The sequence below is a fragment of the Pongo pygmaeus genome, chromosome 11 (genome assembly GCF_028885625.2).
Source record: "Pongo pygmaeus isolate AG05252 chromosome 11, NHGRI_mPonPyg2-v2.0_pri, whole genome shotgun sequence".
In the NCBI taxonomy this organism is placed as follows: domain Eukaryota; kingdom Metazoa; phylum Chordata; class Mammalia; order Primates; family Hominidae; genus Pongo; species Pongo pygmaeus.
Genome location: NC_072384.2, coordinates 58,868,552 through 58,884,131, shown reverse-complemented (window position 1 = coordinate 58,884,131; position 15,580 = coordinate 58,868,552). Strand labels below are relative to the sequence as shown.

Here is a 15,580-nt window from a genome sequence, read left to right as displayed (position 1 = left end):
ATTCTACCGGTGATTCTGCTGCCCTTTTGTAAGGGCTAGTAATAATAGTACTTCAGGCTATTAACTAATAATTTGATTTGAAAATCAAACCCTCAGAAACTGCTTTTTGGTTTATAATTGGTAGAATTAATTATAGAACTTTGCTGGTGTCAACAATCTCATAAGCTTCCTTATGCTTTGTCCTCCCAGAATGTCTGCATGAATCAGTAACCCAGAAATTCAGAGGCAGTATAAAAATGAACAGTAACTTGTGCATGTCATATAAAAAGGCCCTTAGGATCTGGCCTCTGGCTATCATAATATTCAGCAACTATTCAACTTGCAGCCTACACTCCAGTCTTGAAACTGCTAGCAATTTTTCAAACACACTGTACTTTCTCTACTCTCTGGTCCCATGTTCTTCCCCACTCCTCTCTTTCTCCCTCTTGGCCATTCCCTCCAGCAGCAGTCAGGGTGCTTACTTACAAGTGATAATCAAAATGGAGATGACTAGAATATGGGCAAAAATAGTAATATAGTACAGAAGGCAATGACTGCTGTGTTAAAATCAGAGTTAAGAGCTATGAAACATAATAGAAATTGGTAGTGTTTAATTAGGATTTAAATATGCAAGATGGGAAAAATGAACGTCTTGATTGCAGTGAACCAGTATAAGCAGCTGAGGAAATAAATGTTCATCAGGAATAGAAAATTCTAAACCTACACAGAAAAAAATATGAGAGGTAAGATTAGAAAAGAAGAGTCTGGAATTCAAAAGTAAGGACTTAGACCTTATTTTTATAGAAAATCGAAAGACTTTTAATCAAGGAAGAGATATAATCAGCCTTACAAAAATAAACCAATTAGCAATGTGTGGCACGTATGCGGTAGTAGGTTAGAACTGACTGATGATTCTACTGTTATTTCTCCTCTAAATAAATGAGAGCTATATTTGAGATATGATGAAAAAGTAACGATAATGGTATTATAATAGAAAATCACTTGCTCCAACAAAAAGTCATTCCCTACAACAGAGAGACAAGTCAGTTATTTCCATATTGTTGCCATTACCAAAACATTTTTAATGCTTTTGACATTGCCTTCAGAACTGATTTTACATTCTCTTAAGTGTTGTTTATGGTGGTGAATAATATTTCTCTTTCCTCACAGGTGCTGTCTTAAGACTAGCTAATTCACTTTGAAAGAACTACTTTTGCAAATTCAAACATGTTACTTCCACTTTCCTGCTGTAAATAATTTGCTTGCTGGAGCCACACTAAAATTTGTGCTAATAACTTTATTTAATAAGATATGTAGTTGCCCATGTGCATTTTATGTACCTGCTTTTATTAATAAGTATTTTATTCTTATAACTTGGCAAATGATTGAACAAATTTTGAATAACAAAATAGTCTAGGTCGAATCTAATATTGATATTAAATATATACAGTCATAAGATTATTTTGAAAATTAGAGAGTAAGATTAATGAAAAGCAAAATAATTCAGTGTTGCTACATAATTCTAAGTTTATTCCAACATATATAATGATTAAGAAGAATATGTGTACATGATTTTCTTTTTAAGGAAAAAGAACGGTTGAAGCAAGAAAAACGTGATGAGAAAAGATTAAATAAAGAGCGTAAACTAGAGCAGCGAAGATTAGAATTAGAAATGGCAAAGGAACTAAAGAAGCCTAATGAAGACATGTGCTTAGCAGACCAAAAGGTAATTTATACGTCATCTACACGATTTCATTCATAAGTTTAATTTTTCCAGTTTTCTTACCTGATTTCTTTGCCAGAGCTGCTATTGTGAAAGCCTTTCATTTTTAACTATAGCAGTGAATTTCCAGCTCTAGGTCAATTTACCTTTCCTAGATAACTAGAAGTAAACCTCTCTGGAGCTCTTGTGCTGGTAATGGCAGTTTTTTTGTTTGTTTGGTTGGTTGGTTGGTTGGTTGTTTTCAGACAGGGTCTTACTCTGTCATTTAGGCTGGAGGGAGGGCAGTGGCAGGATTATAGCTCACTGAAGCCTCAGCTTCTTGTTCCCAGGCTCAAGTGGTTCTCTCACCTCAGTCTTCTGAGTTGCTGGGACCACAGGCACTTGCCACCATGCCTGGCTAGTTTTTTGGGTTTCTGTTATTTTAATTTTTTGTAGCGACAGACTCTTATGTTGTCCAGGCTGGTCTTGAACTCCTGGGCTCAAGTGGTACAGCCACCTCAGCCTCCCAAAGTGCTGAGATTCCAGGCACAGAAAAATCTTAACTCCTCCCCACATCCCTATAGATATTTAAATAAATTAGGATTTATAATCTGTGACCTCCTTCAGTGCTTTAGGTGGCAAACCTTTATTGAACATGTTTACTACATGCTAGGACTGTGCTAAGCACTTATTTGAATTTTCTCATTTAATCCTCAATACAATCCTGTGGAGTTAGTATTTCTTCCCATTTATACATGAGAAAACTGAGACACAAAGAGGTTAAGGAACTTGCCCAAGATTACACAACTAATAAATGGCAATTTGGATTCAAACTCCAGTTTGTTAAACTCCAGAGCCTATACTGTTTATCATCCTGAAAGCGAAGAAACTGTGTCCAACCAAAGCACCTCATATGTGTTTTGTCTTCCATAGTGCTTCACAGACATGTAATGTTGCTGAAATACATAAAAGTATAAATTTAGAAAGATTGCTATAATCTTGGCAACCAGCATAATTTCATATACTTTTGAGTAAAAATCAATGATGTTTTGACTATAGTTAAGAAGATGGTACTTCTAGAAAAATATCAATAATGCATTTCATCTCTATATTATTATACTTAATAAGTAGGATATGTATTTACTTATATGCAATATTCAAATGATATGCAAATAATGATTATCTCTTGATTTATGTAAGCTCTTTTCTAAAGTGCTTAAAGAAAACTTTTAGTACTCTAGAATGGATTGAACTGTATTAATATTCTATTTATTTACTTAGCATAAATGCTTCTAAATAAAAACGAGAGTATACTTACTAGTTTTAGTCATTTGGATGTTTAAATTTTCCTAAGCAGAGAATGGGTATATAAATTAGTTAACACATTTAATAAGCTCATAGTGATGAAGCTTTTTAAATCCTAAATGAGCTTCATTTTCTTGTATTTTTTATTTTCATTTAAATTCATATGTACTATATCAAATATGTAAGGCCATTTTAAGCCATATTTTTATTAACTCAGCTTTGTTACATAAATTTTTAGAATTACATAGAAATGTATATGTTTCATGTGGTTCAAGAAAAAGGGAGAATGAGAATTAACTGGTTTTCAAGAAGAATATAAAATATTTGTATGAGATGAGCTATTTTCTATAGTTTTGTGTTTCCACACAGTATTAACAGAAAAAGTCTTCAATTGGTTACCTCAGTAAATGCAGGGTGGAGAAATATTTTTGAACAAGGACCGATTCAGATAAATAGAAATATTTATGTCACTTTTTTTCCAATTAAAATTTAAAGTACTTTTTTAGGCTCTCATTAACAGGCAAAATGTTTTTAATTTAGATTACCTATTTATTGAAATTTTAAAATGTTGATGACAACTGGTACTGCAATCAAGTCATTAAAATGTTAATATGTGAGCATATTTGAGAAATAGCAACAGAGATAGCTAATTTTAATACTGAAGCTAATACTTGCCTAAATACAGGGAAACCTAAAGACCTTTAGTTGCATTATAACTGGGTTTATGTACACGGTCATGGATTCTAGTTATGTGGACCTAGTTATTTATCTGCATTCATTAGCCATAGATGGTACCACTTTCTCCAACCATAGAGCCCACAGATGCATGCTGTTCGTTTCTAAGCTACAAAAAAAGTGTGATTTTTAAATGTCATCATCATTAGAAGAAATTGGTGCACATGCCCCTATAAGTATGTCCATGGTAAAGTACTTTTGAAATGTTTATATTTTATTTAATTTTTGTTCCAGTTATATAATTCATGTTTTGTTAATATGTATATGTCAGTTGATTGAATATGCAAGTTGATTAAAATTAATGTCTCTTTTGCAAAGATCTAAGTTCATAATTTGAGTTCAACCAAAATTTATTAATGGTTGCTTACTTGCATGATGATACTTCAAGACACTATGCTTAGTTCCATGGGGGGTTACAGAAATGCCCCCAAAGAATTTAGCATCCCAAAGGAAGCTACTGGTACAATACAAGAGGGAAAAAATGGTAGCAGCTTATTTTACTTTAGAAGATACGAAATCATGGCTTTTAAAAAATTAAGCTATTTTTATTTTATTTATATTTCATTTTATTTTCAGCCTTTGCCAGAGTTGCCTCGTATTCCAGGACTTGTTCTCTCTGGAAGTACATTTTCAGACTGTCTCATGGTGGTGCAGTTCTTACGAAACTTTGGTAAAGTTTTGGGCTTTGATGTGAATATTGATGTTCCAAACCTGAGTGTTCTTCAAGAGGGATTGCTAAATATAGGGGACAGCATGGGTGAAGTACAAGACTTGCTTGTGAGGCTCCTCTCAGCTGCTGTATGTGATCCAGGTCTAATAACAGGATACAAGGTAAAAAAAAACAAAATATAAAATGTTTTAAATTTGTACTGTCAGTGCATTGGTAGATAGCTTTAGCATATTAGCAGAAGATTATATAGATTGATCTAATTTTTCCACATAATGTCTCACAAAGTTAACTGTAGATTTGTGTCAGGTTACACTTCATACAAAGAAAACCTGGTTATAAACCTTAAGGAATGTAGACCATTCTCAAGTTATTCTTTTTTCCTCTAGCTGTAGGCAAAGACCAAGGTGATTTAAGGAAATCCTTAAGCGATATTCATCAACAACAGAATTCATAATTCATAAGGCAACTAGAACTTGTATGTGCCTTCTGATATTATACCTTGTTCTCTCTCAATCACTGTGAATAACTGAAGCTAATCAAGGCACCTACACACCAGCACGTTAAGACCCTGTGTTGCTCAGTGGATCCTCAATAAGTTCACATTTATCTTAATTCCAAATACAGTATACATTCCAGGGAGCTTTGCTCTAGATAATATTGTGAAGAGAGAACCTCCCAGATGCACATGTTTTTCTTCCAGCTCCCTCAGTGTTTCCCTATTTATTATTCCCAGCCAGTAAAACCTATGACACTTTAGAGGTAGAAAACACAATACTGTTTTTTAACCTCCCCACTCTGTCATTCCTGATAAAATGTCCAGATAAAACTTGGGGAAAGGTTGGTGTCGCTTTTATAGTCATGGAAGGCTTGATAGGTAATTTAAAACTTCTGCTACCCATGAATTTGCATACTCTTCTCCCTGCCTGACTTGGAACCAAGGATTTGAAGCGGGGAAAGAAGGATACAAATACTTGAATAGTTGTCTGTCTTCTGTTGACTATTTTTGTGTCTCTTTCATTAAAAAAAAAAAGTGAATAAAGCTCTTATCAGTAATATCTAAATCAAATAATATGAGGATTTTTAATCTTATTGTTTTTATGGTATAAATGGTTGTGAGTAATACTGATAAAAATGCCAAACTTTTATAGGCTAAAACAGCTCTTGGAGAACATTTGCTAAATGTTGGTGTGAATCGAGACAATGTTTCCGAGATTTTACAGATATTTATGGAAGCCCACTGTGGACAAACTGAGCTTACTGAAAGTCTGAAGACCAAAGCTTTTCAGGCTCACACTCCAGCACAGAAAGCTTCAGTCCTGGCTTTCCTGATCAATGAACTGGCATGCAGCAAGAGTGTGGTCAGGTGAGCATATGCCCAGCCTTTTCCATGATTTTTTTTCCATTTTGAATTTTTCTAATCACAAAGTAATACAAATTGATTATAGAAAATTGGAAAGTTACAGACTAGCACAAAGAAGAAAATTAAAATTGTACTTATCTCAGTATTTAGAGATGGCCACTAATAATATTTTCATATATTTCTTTGTAGTATATTGAAAAAAAATTTGGATCATACTGTGTGTCTGTATTACGTGGTCTTTGTCACCTGTTTTGTTTAATAATTTTGTTAATTCTTTATACATAACTTTTTAAATATTTTTAGTTGCTATGGTACCAGAATGTGGTACCACCACAAGAATACGGAATTGTTTTTTCCTTCACGTCTTTTAAGAACAGATGACTACCTGATTTTGCTTAGTAGCCATTCATAGAATTACGTAGCCACTTTTTATTTTGTTGTATGCTAATAGAACCATAGAGTATTCATTTATCAGTGTATTTATTTATACTTTTTTAAAGAATTTGATCCTATTTAAAAAGTCAGAGTTCTCACTCTAGTACTTGTTACTAGTAAAATACTAATACCAACATGTACTCTAGTATTCAGGATTTCTGAACAAATTCATGTTCATCTTGTCCTTGTTATTCATTATTTTACAGATTTTTAACAACTTTTAGTCCTTTACCTTTCTAAAAAAAGGATCAATCCAAATATTCAGAGTCATGCATTTCTACCAGTGAGGAAATTTTAAGTTTTCTGTACCTATCTTAGCTATGATATTGTATTAATGTAATTTTTTGTTTGTTTCTGCTATTCACTGACAGTCATCCTAAAAAATATAATAATATTCACATCTTATAATTTTATGAAAGAATAATTTCATTTAAGCATGAGCATGATAACAAATAGTAATGCTAAGTGGCACTTATTCAAAACACATACACCCAAATTCAATGTAAATGGTACACTATGGTTTTTGCTTCAGAAGGGAAAAAGCACCCCTATTTGACTTTAACAGATATCATAATATTCTTAGTTACTGTTTGGTTGTCTGTATATATACACTTAGTGTATATGCATATGTATGTATGTACACTTATGTAAATATCCATGTGTGTTCTGGTATCCTGCTTTGATTTTGGAAATTATCACATCTTAAATACCTGCAACAAAACTTGGAATGTTGTCTTTCTAAGGCAATTGGTGCATAGTTTCTTTGTTGGTTTAAGATAGAAACCACAGTGAATTTTCTAATACTAATGTTGTATCCATTGAAGAAGTTATCACTTTTCAACATATGTGTATACATATATAAACACATACATATATGAACATGTATATGCATGAGGTCAGTTGTATCATTTTTACTTATTCAAAAATGTATTAATTTATGTATCAAATTTATTGCATATCAAATTAATGCATTGCATAAATTGATTAATTTACACTTTTTAATAAATTCTTACATTGGCAGTGAAATCGACAAGAACATTGACTATATGTCAAACTTGAGGAGAGATAAATGGGTGGTAGAAGGTAAACTCCGCAAGTAAGTCCTGTTTTATTAAAGTTAATGTACTGTTTTCTTTTTATACAAATTCCCAGTAAAGCATATGAATTGCAAAGATAGAATTTAAACTTTTATTGTCTAAAGAAAAGATAATGCTCAATTTAGATGGGATATAAAATTAATAAAACTCAGGGGCAGAATTTGCAATGGACAAAAGATATAATGAGATTCATTGAGCTTATATTCTTCATACTTAGAAGGAAGTCATTTTCTCTTTTTTCTTTTAAACAAGTCAAGCAATTACATTTTCTAAGATTGTGGTTGCTATTAAGTTGCTTTTATCACAAATAGAATGTTTGGAACTTTTTTTCTTAATTGCTTTCTAATTAAAATTTGCTTTTACGGAATCTAGCTAAACTTATTCAACATTAAAACTTAATTATCTTCCTGCCAGAAAATATCAGGCAGAAATTACTCCTATGTTAAGAGGTTAGTTTCTATGTAGTAATTTGAATTGAAATTTATTCAGTCAGTTAGTATGGGATCAGAAATTATTACTCAGCTGTTGTTAGAATTCTTCTTTTCAACTTTCATCATTTTTTTTAATGAGTCTAATTCCAAAGAGATATCCAGAATAACTCTTGAAAGTGAATGCATCCTTTAATTTATGGAAACATTTCTTAAGTTTCCTAATTCTGATTTTTTTTAACATTGGTATATTGCTTAACACAAAAGAAATGCCATACGGTGTTTTTGCATACAACTCATGTTTTGCTCTTTTGAAAGTATATTGAGAAGTCTTTTTTTCCATGTCATCACTTTTCGTAATATTTAAAGGCTCAGAATCATTCATGCTAAGAAAACAGGCAAAAGAGACACTTCAGGTGGCATTGATCTGGGAGAAGAGCAACATCCCTTGGGCACACCCACTCCAGGACGCAAGCGAAGAAGGAAGGGAGGAGACAGTGATTATGACGATGATGATGACGATGACAGTGATGACCAAGGGGATGAAGATGATGAGGATGAAGAAGATAAAGAAGACAAAAAAGGAAAAAAGACTGATATCTGTGAAGATGAGGTAATGAAATTTAGGTTGATTTTAAGACAACTAGAACTGCACAACATATTTTTAAAAACAGAATTTGGAGTCAGATGGATTTGGATTTGAATTCAGTTTTGACATTTATTTGCCTCAGTTTCTTTATCTGAAAAATAAATATTACAATCTGTATCCCATAAAGATTTTTGTGATGGTTATGTAAATATCTCATAGAATGTCTATACATAAAAGACACTAAGACTGAATAAAAGAAGTTTTTTTAATATAATTACTTGAGAATTCTCCAAAGAGATATGCAGATTTTTAATTTCAGGTATTTTGTTTCATTCTATTAACATACTGTGTTACATTTGTACAGCGCTTCATGCCTTTAAAAGTGTTGTCAGGTTTAGTGAAAATAATGTATTCCTCAAACACCAGTTACTATTTCTCTAGTTCTAGGTATTTTTAATCAAAGACGAATAAGGCACTGAAAGTCCCATCTCAATTTACAGTCTCACTGAGAAGGATTTGCAAAAAGAAAACATAATGTGTTAGCTGCTTTGAGAGGGGTATTGACAATGTGCTAGGCAGATACAACTTAAGAGCATTTAGACTTTCTGAGTAATAAACTCCCACAAAGAGTTTCTGGACCCATCAGCTCAGGCTATAAGCTGAGCTGAACATTAACCTGGGTAAAGGTCTAGGGAAGAGTGTTCCAGGCAGAGAGAAATGCATGACCAAGGGCACAGAAGCAGGAAACCACAATGTGCTTTAAGGGGATTGCAAGTGCTTCACTGTTACTGGAGTCTCATACACAACAATGATGAACTAGGACCTTTTGCTTTTTTAGTGGCAGGAAGCCACTGAAGGGTTATAATCAGAGAATGGCATGGTCAGCATTAATTTTTAAGTTACTCACTCTGGCAGCTATGAGAAAGACACAAAAGGTGGGGCAAAATCAGAAGTGCAGAGATCAGTCAGGAGATACTGCAATGGTTTAGGTGAGTTGTGAGGGGTAGAAACTAGAGCAATGGTAGTTGGGATGAGGGAGGAAATGATTTAATAAATATTTAGGAGAAAGAATGGGCAGGACTTGAAGATGGAAGGTAGACTATGTAGGTTGATAGAGTGGTAGGACTGATTTCCAGCAATCTGGTTTGGAAGACTTCATGCTATTGTTGCCATTAAGTAAAACAGGGAAATCAGGAACAGAGTAAGTAGATAATTGGGGACAGGGGGAGGTAAAGGAACAGATAATTGAAGACAGGAAATTATTATTTATTTTTGGACTTGCTGAGTTTGAGGTACCCATGTATAGGAGCTCAGCAGTCAGTTAGATTTAGGAATCTGAGGCCTGAAGAAGAGTTTGCTCTTAGAAATATAGATCTGGGTGTTATTATCATGTAGATGATAATTTAAAATCATGAGGTAATAAGATTGCAGAGGGAGATTGGTTTAGTGAATAGAGTAGTGGACTGAGGTTGGAACCTCAGGGAACATCAGTATTTAATAGGAGCCCACAAGGCTCCTTGTTCAAGAAGCAAGAGCAGAGAGGTTAGAGATTTCTGTGAGTTCGGGGTCCCCAAGACCACCTTCAGGTTCAGTGATTCACTAGGACGATTCACAGAACTCAGCATATACTTGTGCTTATAGCAATGAATTACTACAGTAAAAAGAAACAAAGCAAAATCAGCAAAGAGTGTATGGGCAAAGTCCAGAAGAAACCAGATACAAGAGTCTTCTCCCAGCAGAGTCACACAGGACAGGCTTAATTCACTCAGCAACAAGTTACGACAACATACATGAAATGTTATCTACTGGGGAAGCTCATTAGAGACTCAGTGTCCAGGTTTTTACTGGGGGCTGGTATCTGTAGGTACCCTCTGCATAGCATGTGCCAAAATATCAGATTTCCTGAAGAAAAGCAGGTATTCAGCATAATCCACATCGTTAGTGCAAATAGTTCAGGTCTATATTAAGAACTCATCTTAACCCTCCCAAAAGCCAAGTTCCCCTATGCCAGGCCAAGGACCAACCTTGTAAGAAGGCCTTCCAGAGGATACCAATCAGGCCTGCTATGTTAAGTCTTTTCTACACATGTAATAATAACAGTAATCAAGAAAATCAAACATTGCAAAATGGAGAGTGATAAACAATGTTAAAGCAGTAGGAGGCTAGTGTGATATGGACCAAAAATGTTGATTGAATTTGGCAACATAGAGGTCATTGGTAACCAGTGTCAACACAGTTTTATTAGAGGGATGAGCGCACCTGCCAGGCTCTAATTGATTGATTACAATAGAAAGTGAGAAAATGAAGATGACTGTTTCAAGCATTGTGCCTCAGAAGACAGGGAGTTCCTAGAGCAGGAGAAGGAGCCAAGGATTTTACAGATGTTAAAGACAAGATGATTTTTGATGGAAAGGAAAGTGTCAATAAAATGAGAGAAGGGGATTTAAGATAAAAGAAATTTTAAAAAACACTGTGGTATAAGGTTCTAAAGATTTTGGAGGGGCTTCAATCAAGGTGAAGGAGCTACCTTTGAAGAGTCGGTCAGAGGGAAGAAGGCAAGGTCATAGAGGGATGTGTGTGTGTGTGTGTATGTATATGAGTTTAGGGAAAGCTACCATAAGTCATGAAAATGGACATGTATAAAAGATTGAAGTTCACCTTTTATCAGAAAAGAATGCTAGGTAGGGCTGTGGAATTGAACTCAAAAAACAACATACAGCTAACTATTCTGCCCTCAATGCTAAGCGCACTTAGCTAAGGAAGTCTAGAAAGAACTCTTTTCCCTTATTGCATCAACTCAGTAATGCTGGAGAAATAAAGAAAGCTTAGAGAGATGAATTTATCAATGGAATGTGAAAGAAAGCTGAGAGATGAATTTATCGATGGAATGTGTGAAAATAATATCTAGTTGGAACCAATGATAATCAAATTTATGAATGAATGTAGAACTTATGCTACACAATTCTCTTTCTTAAGTAAAAATATCATGAGTACAAAACGTTGTCATAAATTCTCCACTTCCAATGTTGTATTTTAAATCAGAATGGTAAAATTTATTAGAATGAACTTTTCTTTTTGTTAATTTTGGTAAAACATTTAACGTGAGATTCACCCTCTTAATAAATGTTTAAGTGTACAGTATACACTGTTGGTAACTATGGGCATGAGGTTGTACAACAGCTTTCTAGAACTTATTCATCTTGCATAACTGAAACTTCACACCCATTAAATAGTAACTCCCCAATTTCCCTTTCCTCCCAGCCTCTGGCAACCACCATTCTACTCTCTGGTTCTATGAGTTTGACTGTTTTAGATACCTCATATAATTGGAATCATATAGAATTTGACCTTCTGTGACTGGTTTATTTCACTTTGCATAATGTCCTCAAGGTTCACCCATGTTGTTACTTGTGGCAGGATTTTTTTAAGGCTGAATAATATTCACTGTATCTATATATCACATTTTGTTTATTCATCCATCCATCAGTGGACACTTGGGTTGCTTTCACCATTTGGCCATTGTGAATAACATTGCAATGAATGTGACGCACAAATACTTCAAGATCCTGATTTCAGTTCTTTTGAATAAATACCCAGAAGTGGGATTGCAGGATCAGATAGTTCTATTTTCAATTTTTTGAGGAGCCTTTATACTGTTTTCCATAGTGGTTACACTATTTTACAATCCCACACTCCCAACAGTGTAACACTATTTTACAATCCCACACTCCCAGCAGTGTATGAGAGTTCCAATTTCTCCATATCCTTGCCAATACTCCTGTCTCTCTCTTTCTTTCTCTTTATTTTTGAGAGTAACTACCCTAACAGGTGTGAGATGATATCTCATTGTGATTTTGAGTTTATATTTCCCTGATTAGTGATGTTGGACATCTTTTCACGTACCTGTTGGCCATTTGTATGTCTTCACTGCAAAAATGTCTATTCAGGTTCTTTGCCATTTTTAAAATCTGGTTATCTGGTTTTTGCTATTGAGTTGTAAGAGTTACTTATATATTTTAGATATTACCCCTTATCAAATATATGGTTTGCAAATGTTTTCTCCTGTCCTGTAGGTTCTCTTTTCAGTCTGTTGTTTCCTTTGCCATGAAGAAGCCCTTTAATTTGATATAGTACCACTTGTCTATTTTTGCTTTTATTCCCTGTGTTTTTCATGTCATATTCAAGAACTCATTGTAATGAACTTAACTTTACTGCTTTTAAGAGTACCAATCTGAAAATGAGACTACATTGAGAGTCCTTGCAGAAATAATTTATTTCATAATATTATACTTTTGAAACTACTGAATTATGTACATTCATCTGTGACAAATAATATGAAGGGTATATAATTTGAGTATCAGAAGTGTAATTACCCAAACAAAAGATAACATTTATAAGCAATCTGCTTCATTTGGCAAGTGGAGCTGTTTCCATAGCAGGAATTAAGCCTTTCTGACCAAAATTAATCACCTTTTCATAGAATTAGTAGCCTCTTTTAGCACTTCACATTATAAATTGTTTTAAAGTGTTAACTCATAAGTTCAATAACTTGGACAACTATGTACTGGGATTTTAGTTTATTCACCTGTATAGTTATCTTACTAAACTAGAACTTATTTACAGAAATTATTCGTTTCACTTGGTTTCTTTTTTAACAGAGAACTAACAAACCATACATTTTATTCTTTACACATAGACTATTTGAAAATCATTATTAAAGTTTTAAAGGAGATGTGTCATTTAAGATAGTATTTCACTTTTTTTTTGAGACAGAGTCTCGCTCTGTCACCGAGGCTGGAGTGCAGGGGCACGATCTCAGCTCACTGCAACCTCCACCTCCTGGTTCAAGAGATTCTCCTGCCTCAGCCTCCCGAGTCACAGTTCCCCTGGGATTACGGGTGCCTGCCACCACGCCCAGCTAATTTTTGTATTTTTAGTAGAGACAGGGTTTTACCATGTTGGCCAGGCTGGTCTCGATCTCTTGACCTCGTGATCCGCCCGCCTTGGCCTCCTGAAGTGCTGGGATTACAGGCGTGAGCCACTGCACTCAGCCATATTTCACTTTTTTATGAGTGTTGAATTATAGAGTTAAATAGATTTTAGGATTTCACTGGCAAAGGTAGATCCTTGTTAGTAATGTGAGAAAACAATTTCAAAATTTTGTAAAGTAATAAATATTAGGACCTAAGAAGTCAAATTAACATTTCATGTTAAATGATTTGAATTATTCTTTATGATAAAGAACTGGCAGACACATCAATTTCCTATGTAAGTAAAATTTTGACTACTTAATGAAACTGATAAATTAGGCACATTAGTTCTCAAAAAATAGATTTGGCCTCTCAGTTAAGTTTTAAGTAGAGTATTGGTAGTTACCTTCCTTAAAGGATTGATTGCAGGGAGGTTTTCTTATTGAGACCCATAGGATCCCTTTCGATTAGAAGATACTGCCCTTGACTAGATCATAGCCCCTTTATCTCAAAGAGAATTCCCTCTTCTCCTCACTCTTCATTCCTTCATTCCGTAGAGTTGTGTTGAGACCTATGGGAGTTTAACCTCACAAGTTGGCCTGTGAGAGGTTCTGTGGACAATTAAACTATGATATATAGGGACATATAATGATGCTCTTTTTTGGTTGGGGAACTGTGACTGGGATCGATTCTGTGTTCTTAGTTTTGTTGTTGCTGCTACTACCTTTCTGTCTGTTCTTCCAAGGTTTTTTTAATCTCTGAAAATTTTAAGTACTATTAGCCAAAACTCCTTTAAATAAAACTTTAGGAGACATTTTATTTCTTTTTGCATCGTAGGAAGAGTCTTAAAAATTGCAGTTAGAATATTTGGCTGATACATGGCATTTTCAAATATTTGATATCTTATTTTGAATATTTATTGATTGAATTGTATTTTTGCATGAACAGATTATCAGACATTTGTCCTGCTGATCAGAAGATCATTTTAGAATCTATATATAAGTATTCACATAAAAGTCAAGATTTAAGAGTTGTTGAGCTAGTTATCTTTTAAGGTTTCTTTTAATTCCAAATAGAATTCATGTTACTGTCAGCACAAATAATGTGCCTAAACACCTTTGTAACTTGGTTCCCAAATTTGGGTAAGGAGTGGATGAATGAGAGATAATAGTAAAACTATGGGAGCTTTTTTTTCACTTTTTTTTTCATTGGGTAGTAGCCATACTGGTCAGAAATATATATTTGTGTGTGGTTGGTGACAGTGTGGCTTTTTATAAATGCTTATAGGAAGTAAACATCAAAAACAAGTTGTTATTTTTCTTTAATCTGGGCTGTACCTGCATCTTCTTATTAAAGTAGGAACACTGTTGGTTACTTTCGGATCTGTTCTTACTTAGTCCTCACAAAATCTTCATGTAGTAGGTAACATTATCACCAAATTTACAGGTGAATAACCTTACAAAGGTTAAGTAATTTGCCTATGTCTAGTAGTGCAGCTAAGATCCAAAGAAACCCGTGTACCTTCTGTTCATGCTTTCCCTCTAAAACCTACAATTTGGAGATAGTTCTTCTGTTGTCACTTTCTGGAATGAAAAATTTCACACAATTACTTACAAACCTTCTATTTATGAAATTAGGACTATGCATGTTAGGAATTATTTTTATTCTAAAAACTCAATGTGTTCAAGTATATCAAGTATATAGTATAATTAATCTTCTTCCCTTCAAAAATAACTCCTTCAGTTGATAGTATCAGTATTTTTCCAGTCTCCTAGATTTAAAATCTTAACATGATAATTTATTTATTCCATCATCTCCCTTGCTCCTCTGTGCCACATATTCATGAGCTGGCAAGACTTAACAGCTCTAAACTACGTAATATCTCTCACATCCATTTGCTTTTTTCCATCTTTATTTCTTTTACGCTAGTAAGAACCGTATCCCTCCTTCTCTAATCTGTTAGCTAGTTTTACCAATTTTAATCCTTTCTCTGCTCCACGCCATCTTACAACTATTGCCAGAATAACCTTTGGAAAGCATAGTTCTGATATTTAACCTGCCCTCAAAGGATCATTTTGTTAATTGCCAAGCATTTACAGCTCTTCAAAATCTAGCCTTAAACTCATCTTGCTTCATCTTCTACCTTACCTCTTTATGCACCTCTCATGTCAAGACATGTCAGACTCTTTTCTCTGCTGGATGCATTTCTAACCATTCTTTAGTAGCTAATTAAAACATGACTTCTTCTATAAAGCCTCCATTGGTATACATTTATACCAAGTATATATTATAAAAGTAGTCTTACTCTGC

The 15,580-nt window shown here is 34.1% G+C and overlaps 1 protein-coding gene across 50 annotated transcripts in view; it reads left to right on the top strand.

Annotated features, from left to right (window-relative positions):
• Window positions 1-15,580, top strand: part of BAZ2B (bromodomain adjacent to zinc finger domain 2B) — a 396,738-nt gene that overhangs the window by 325,030 nt on the left and 56,128 nt on the right. For all 50 annotated transcript variants that reach the window (XM_054477916.2, XM_063647532.1, XM_063647507.1 and 47 more), the window contains 5 exons: window positions 1,565-1,705; window positions 4,298-4,552; window positions 5,540-5,754; window positions 7,208-7,282; window positions 8,081-8,324. In XM_054477916.2, the coding sequence (XP_054333891.1) occupies window positions 1,565-1,705; window positions 4,298-4,552; window positions 5,540-5,754; window positions 7,208-7,282; window positions 8,081-8,324 (930 nt within the window). The remainder of the gene's footprint in view (window positions 1-1,564; window positions 1,706-4,297; window positions 4,553-5,539; window positions 5,755-7,207; window positions 7,283-8,080; window positions 8,325-15,580) is intronic.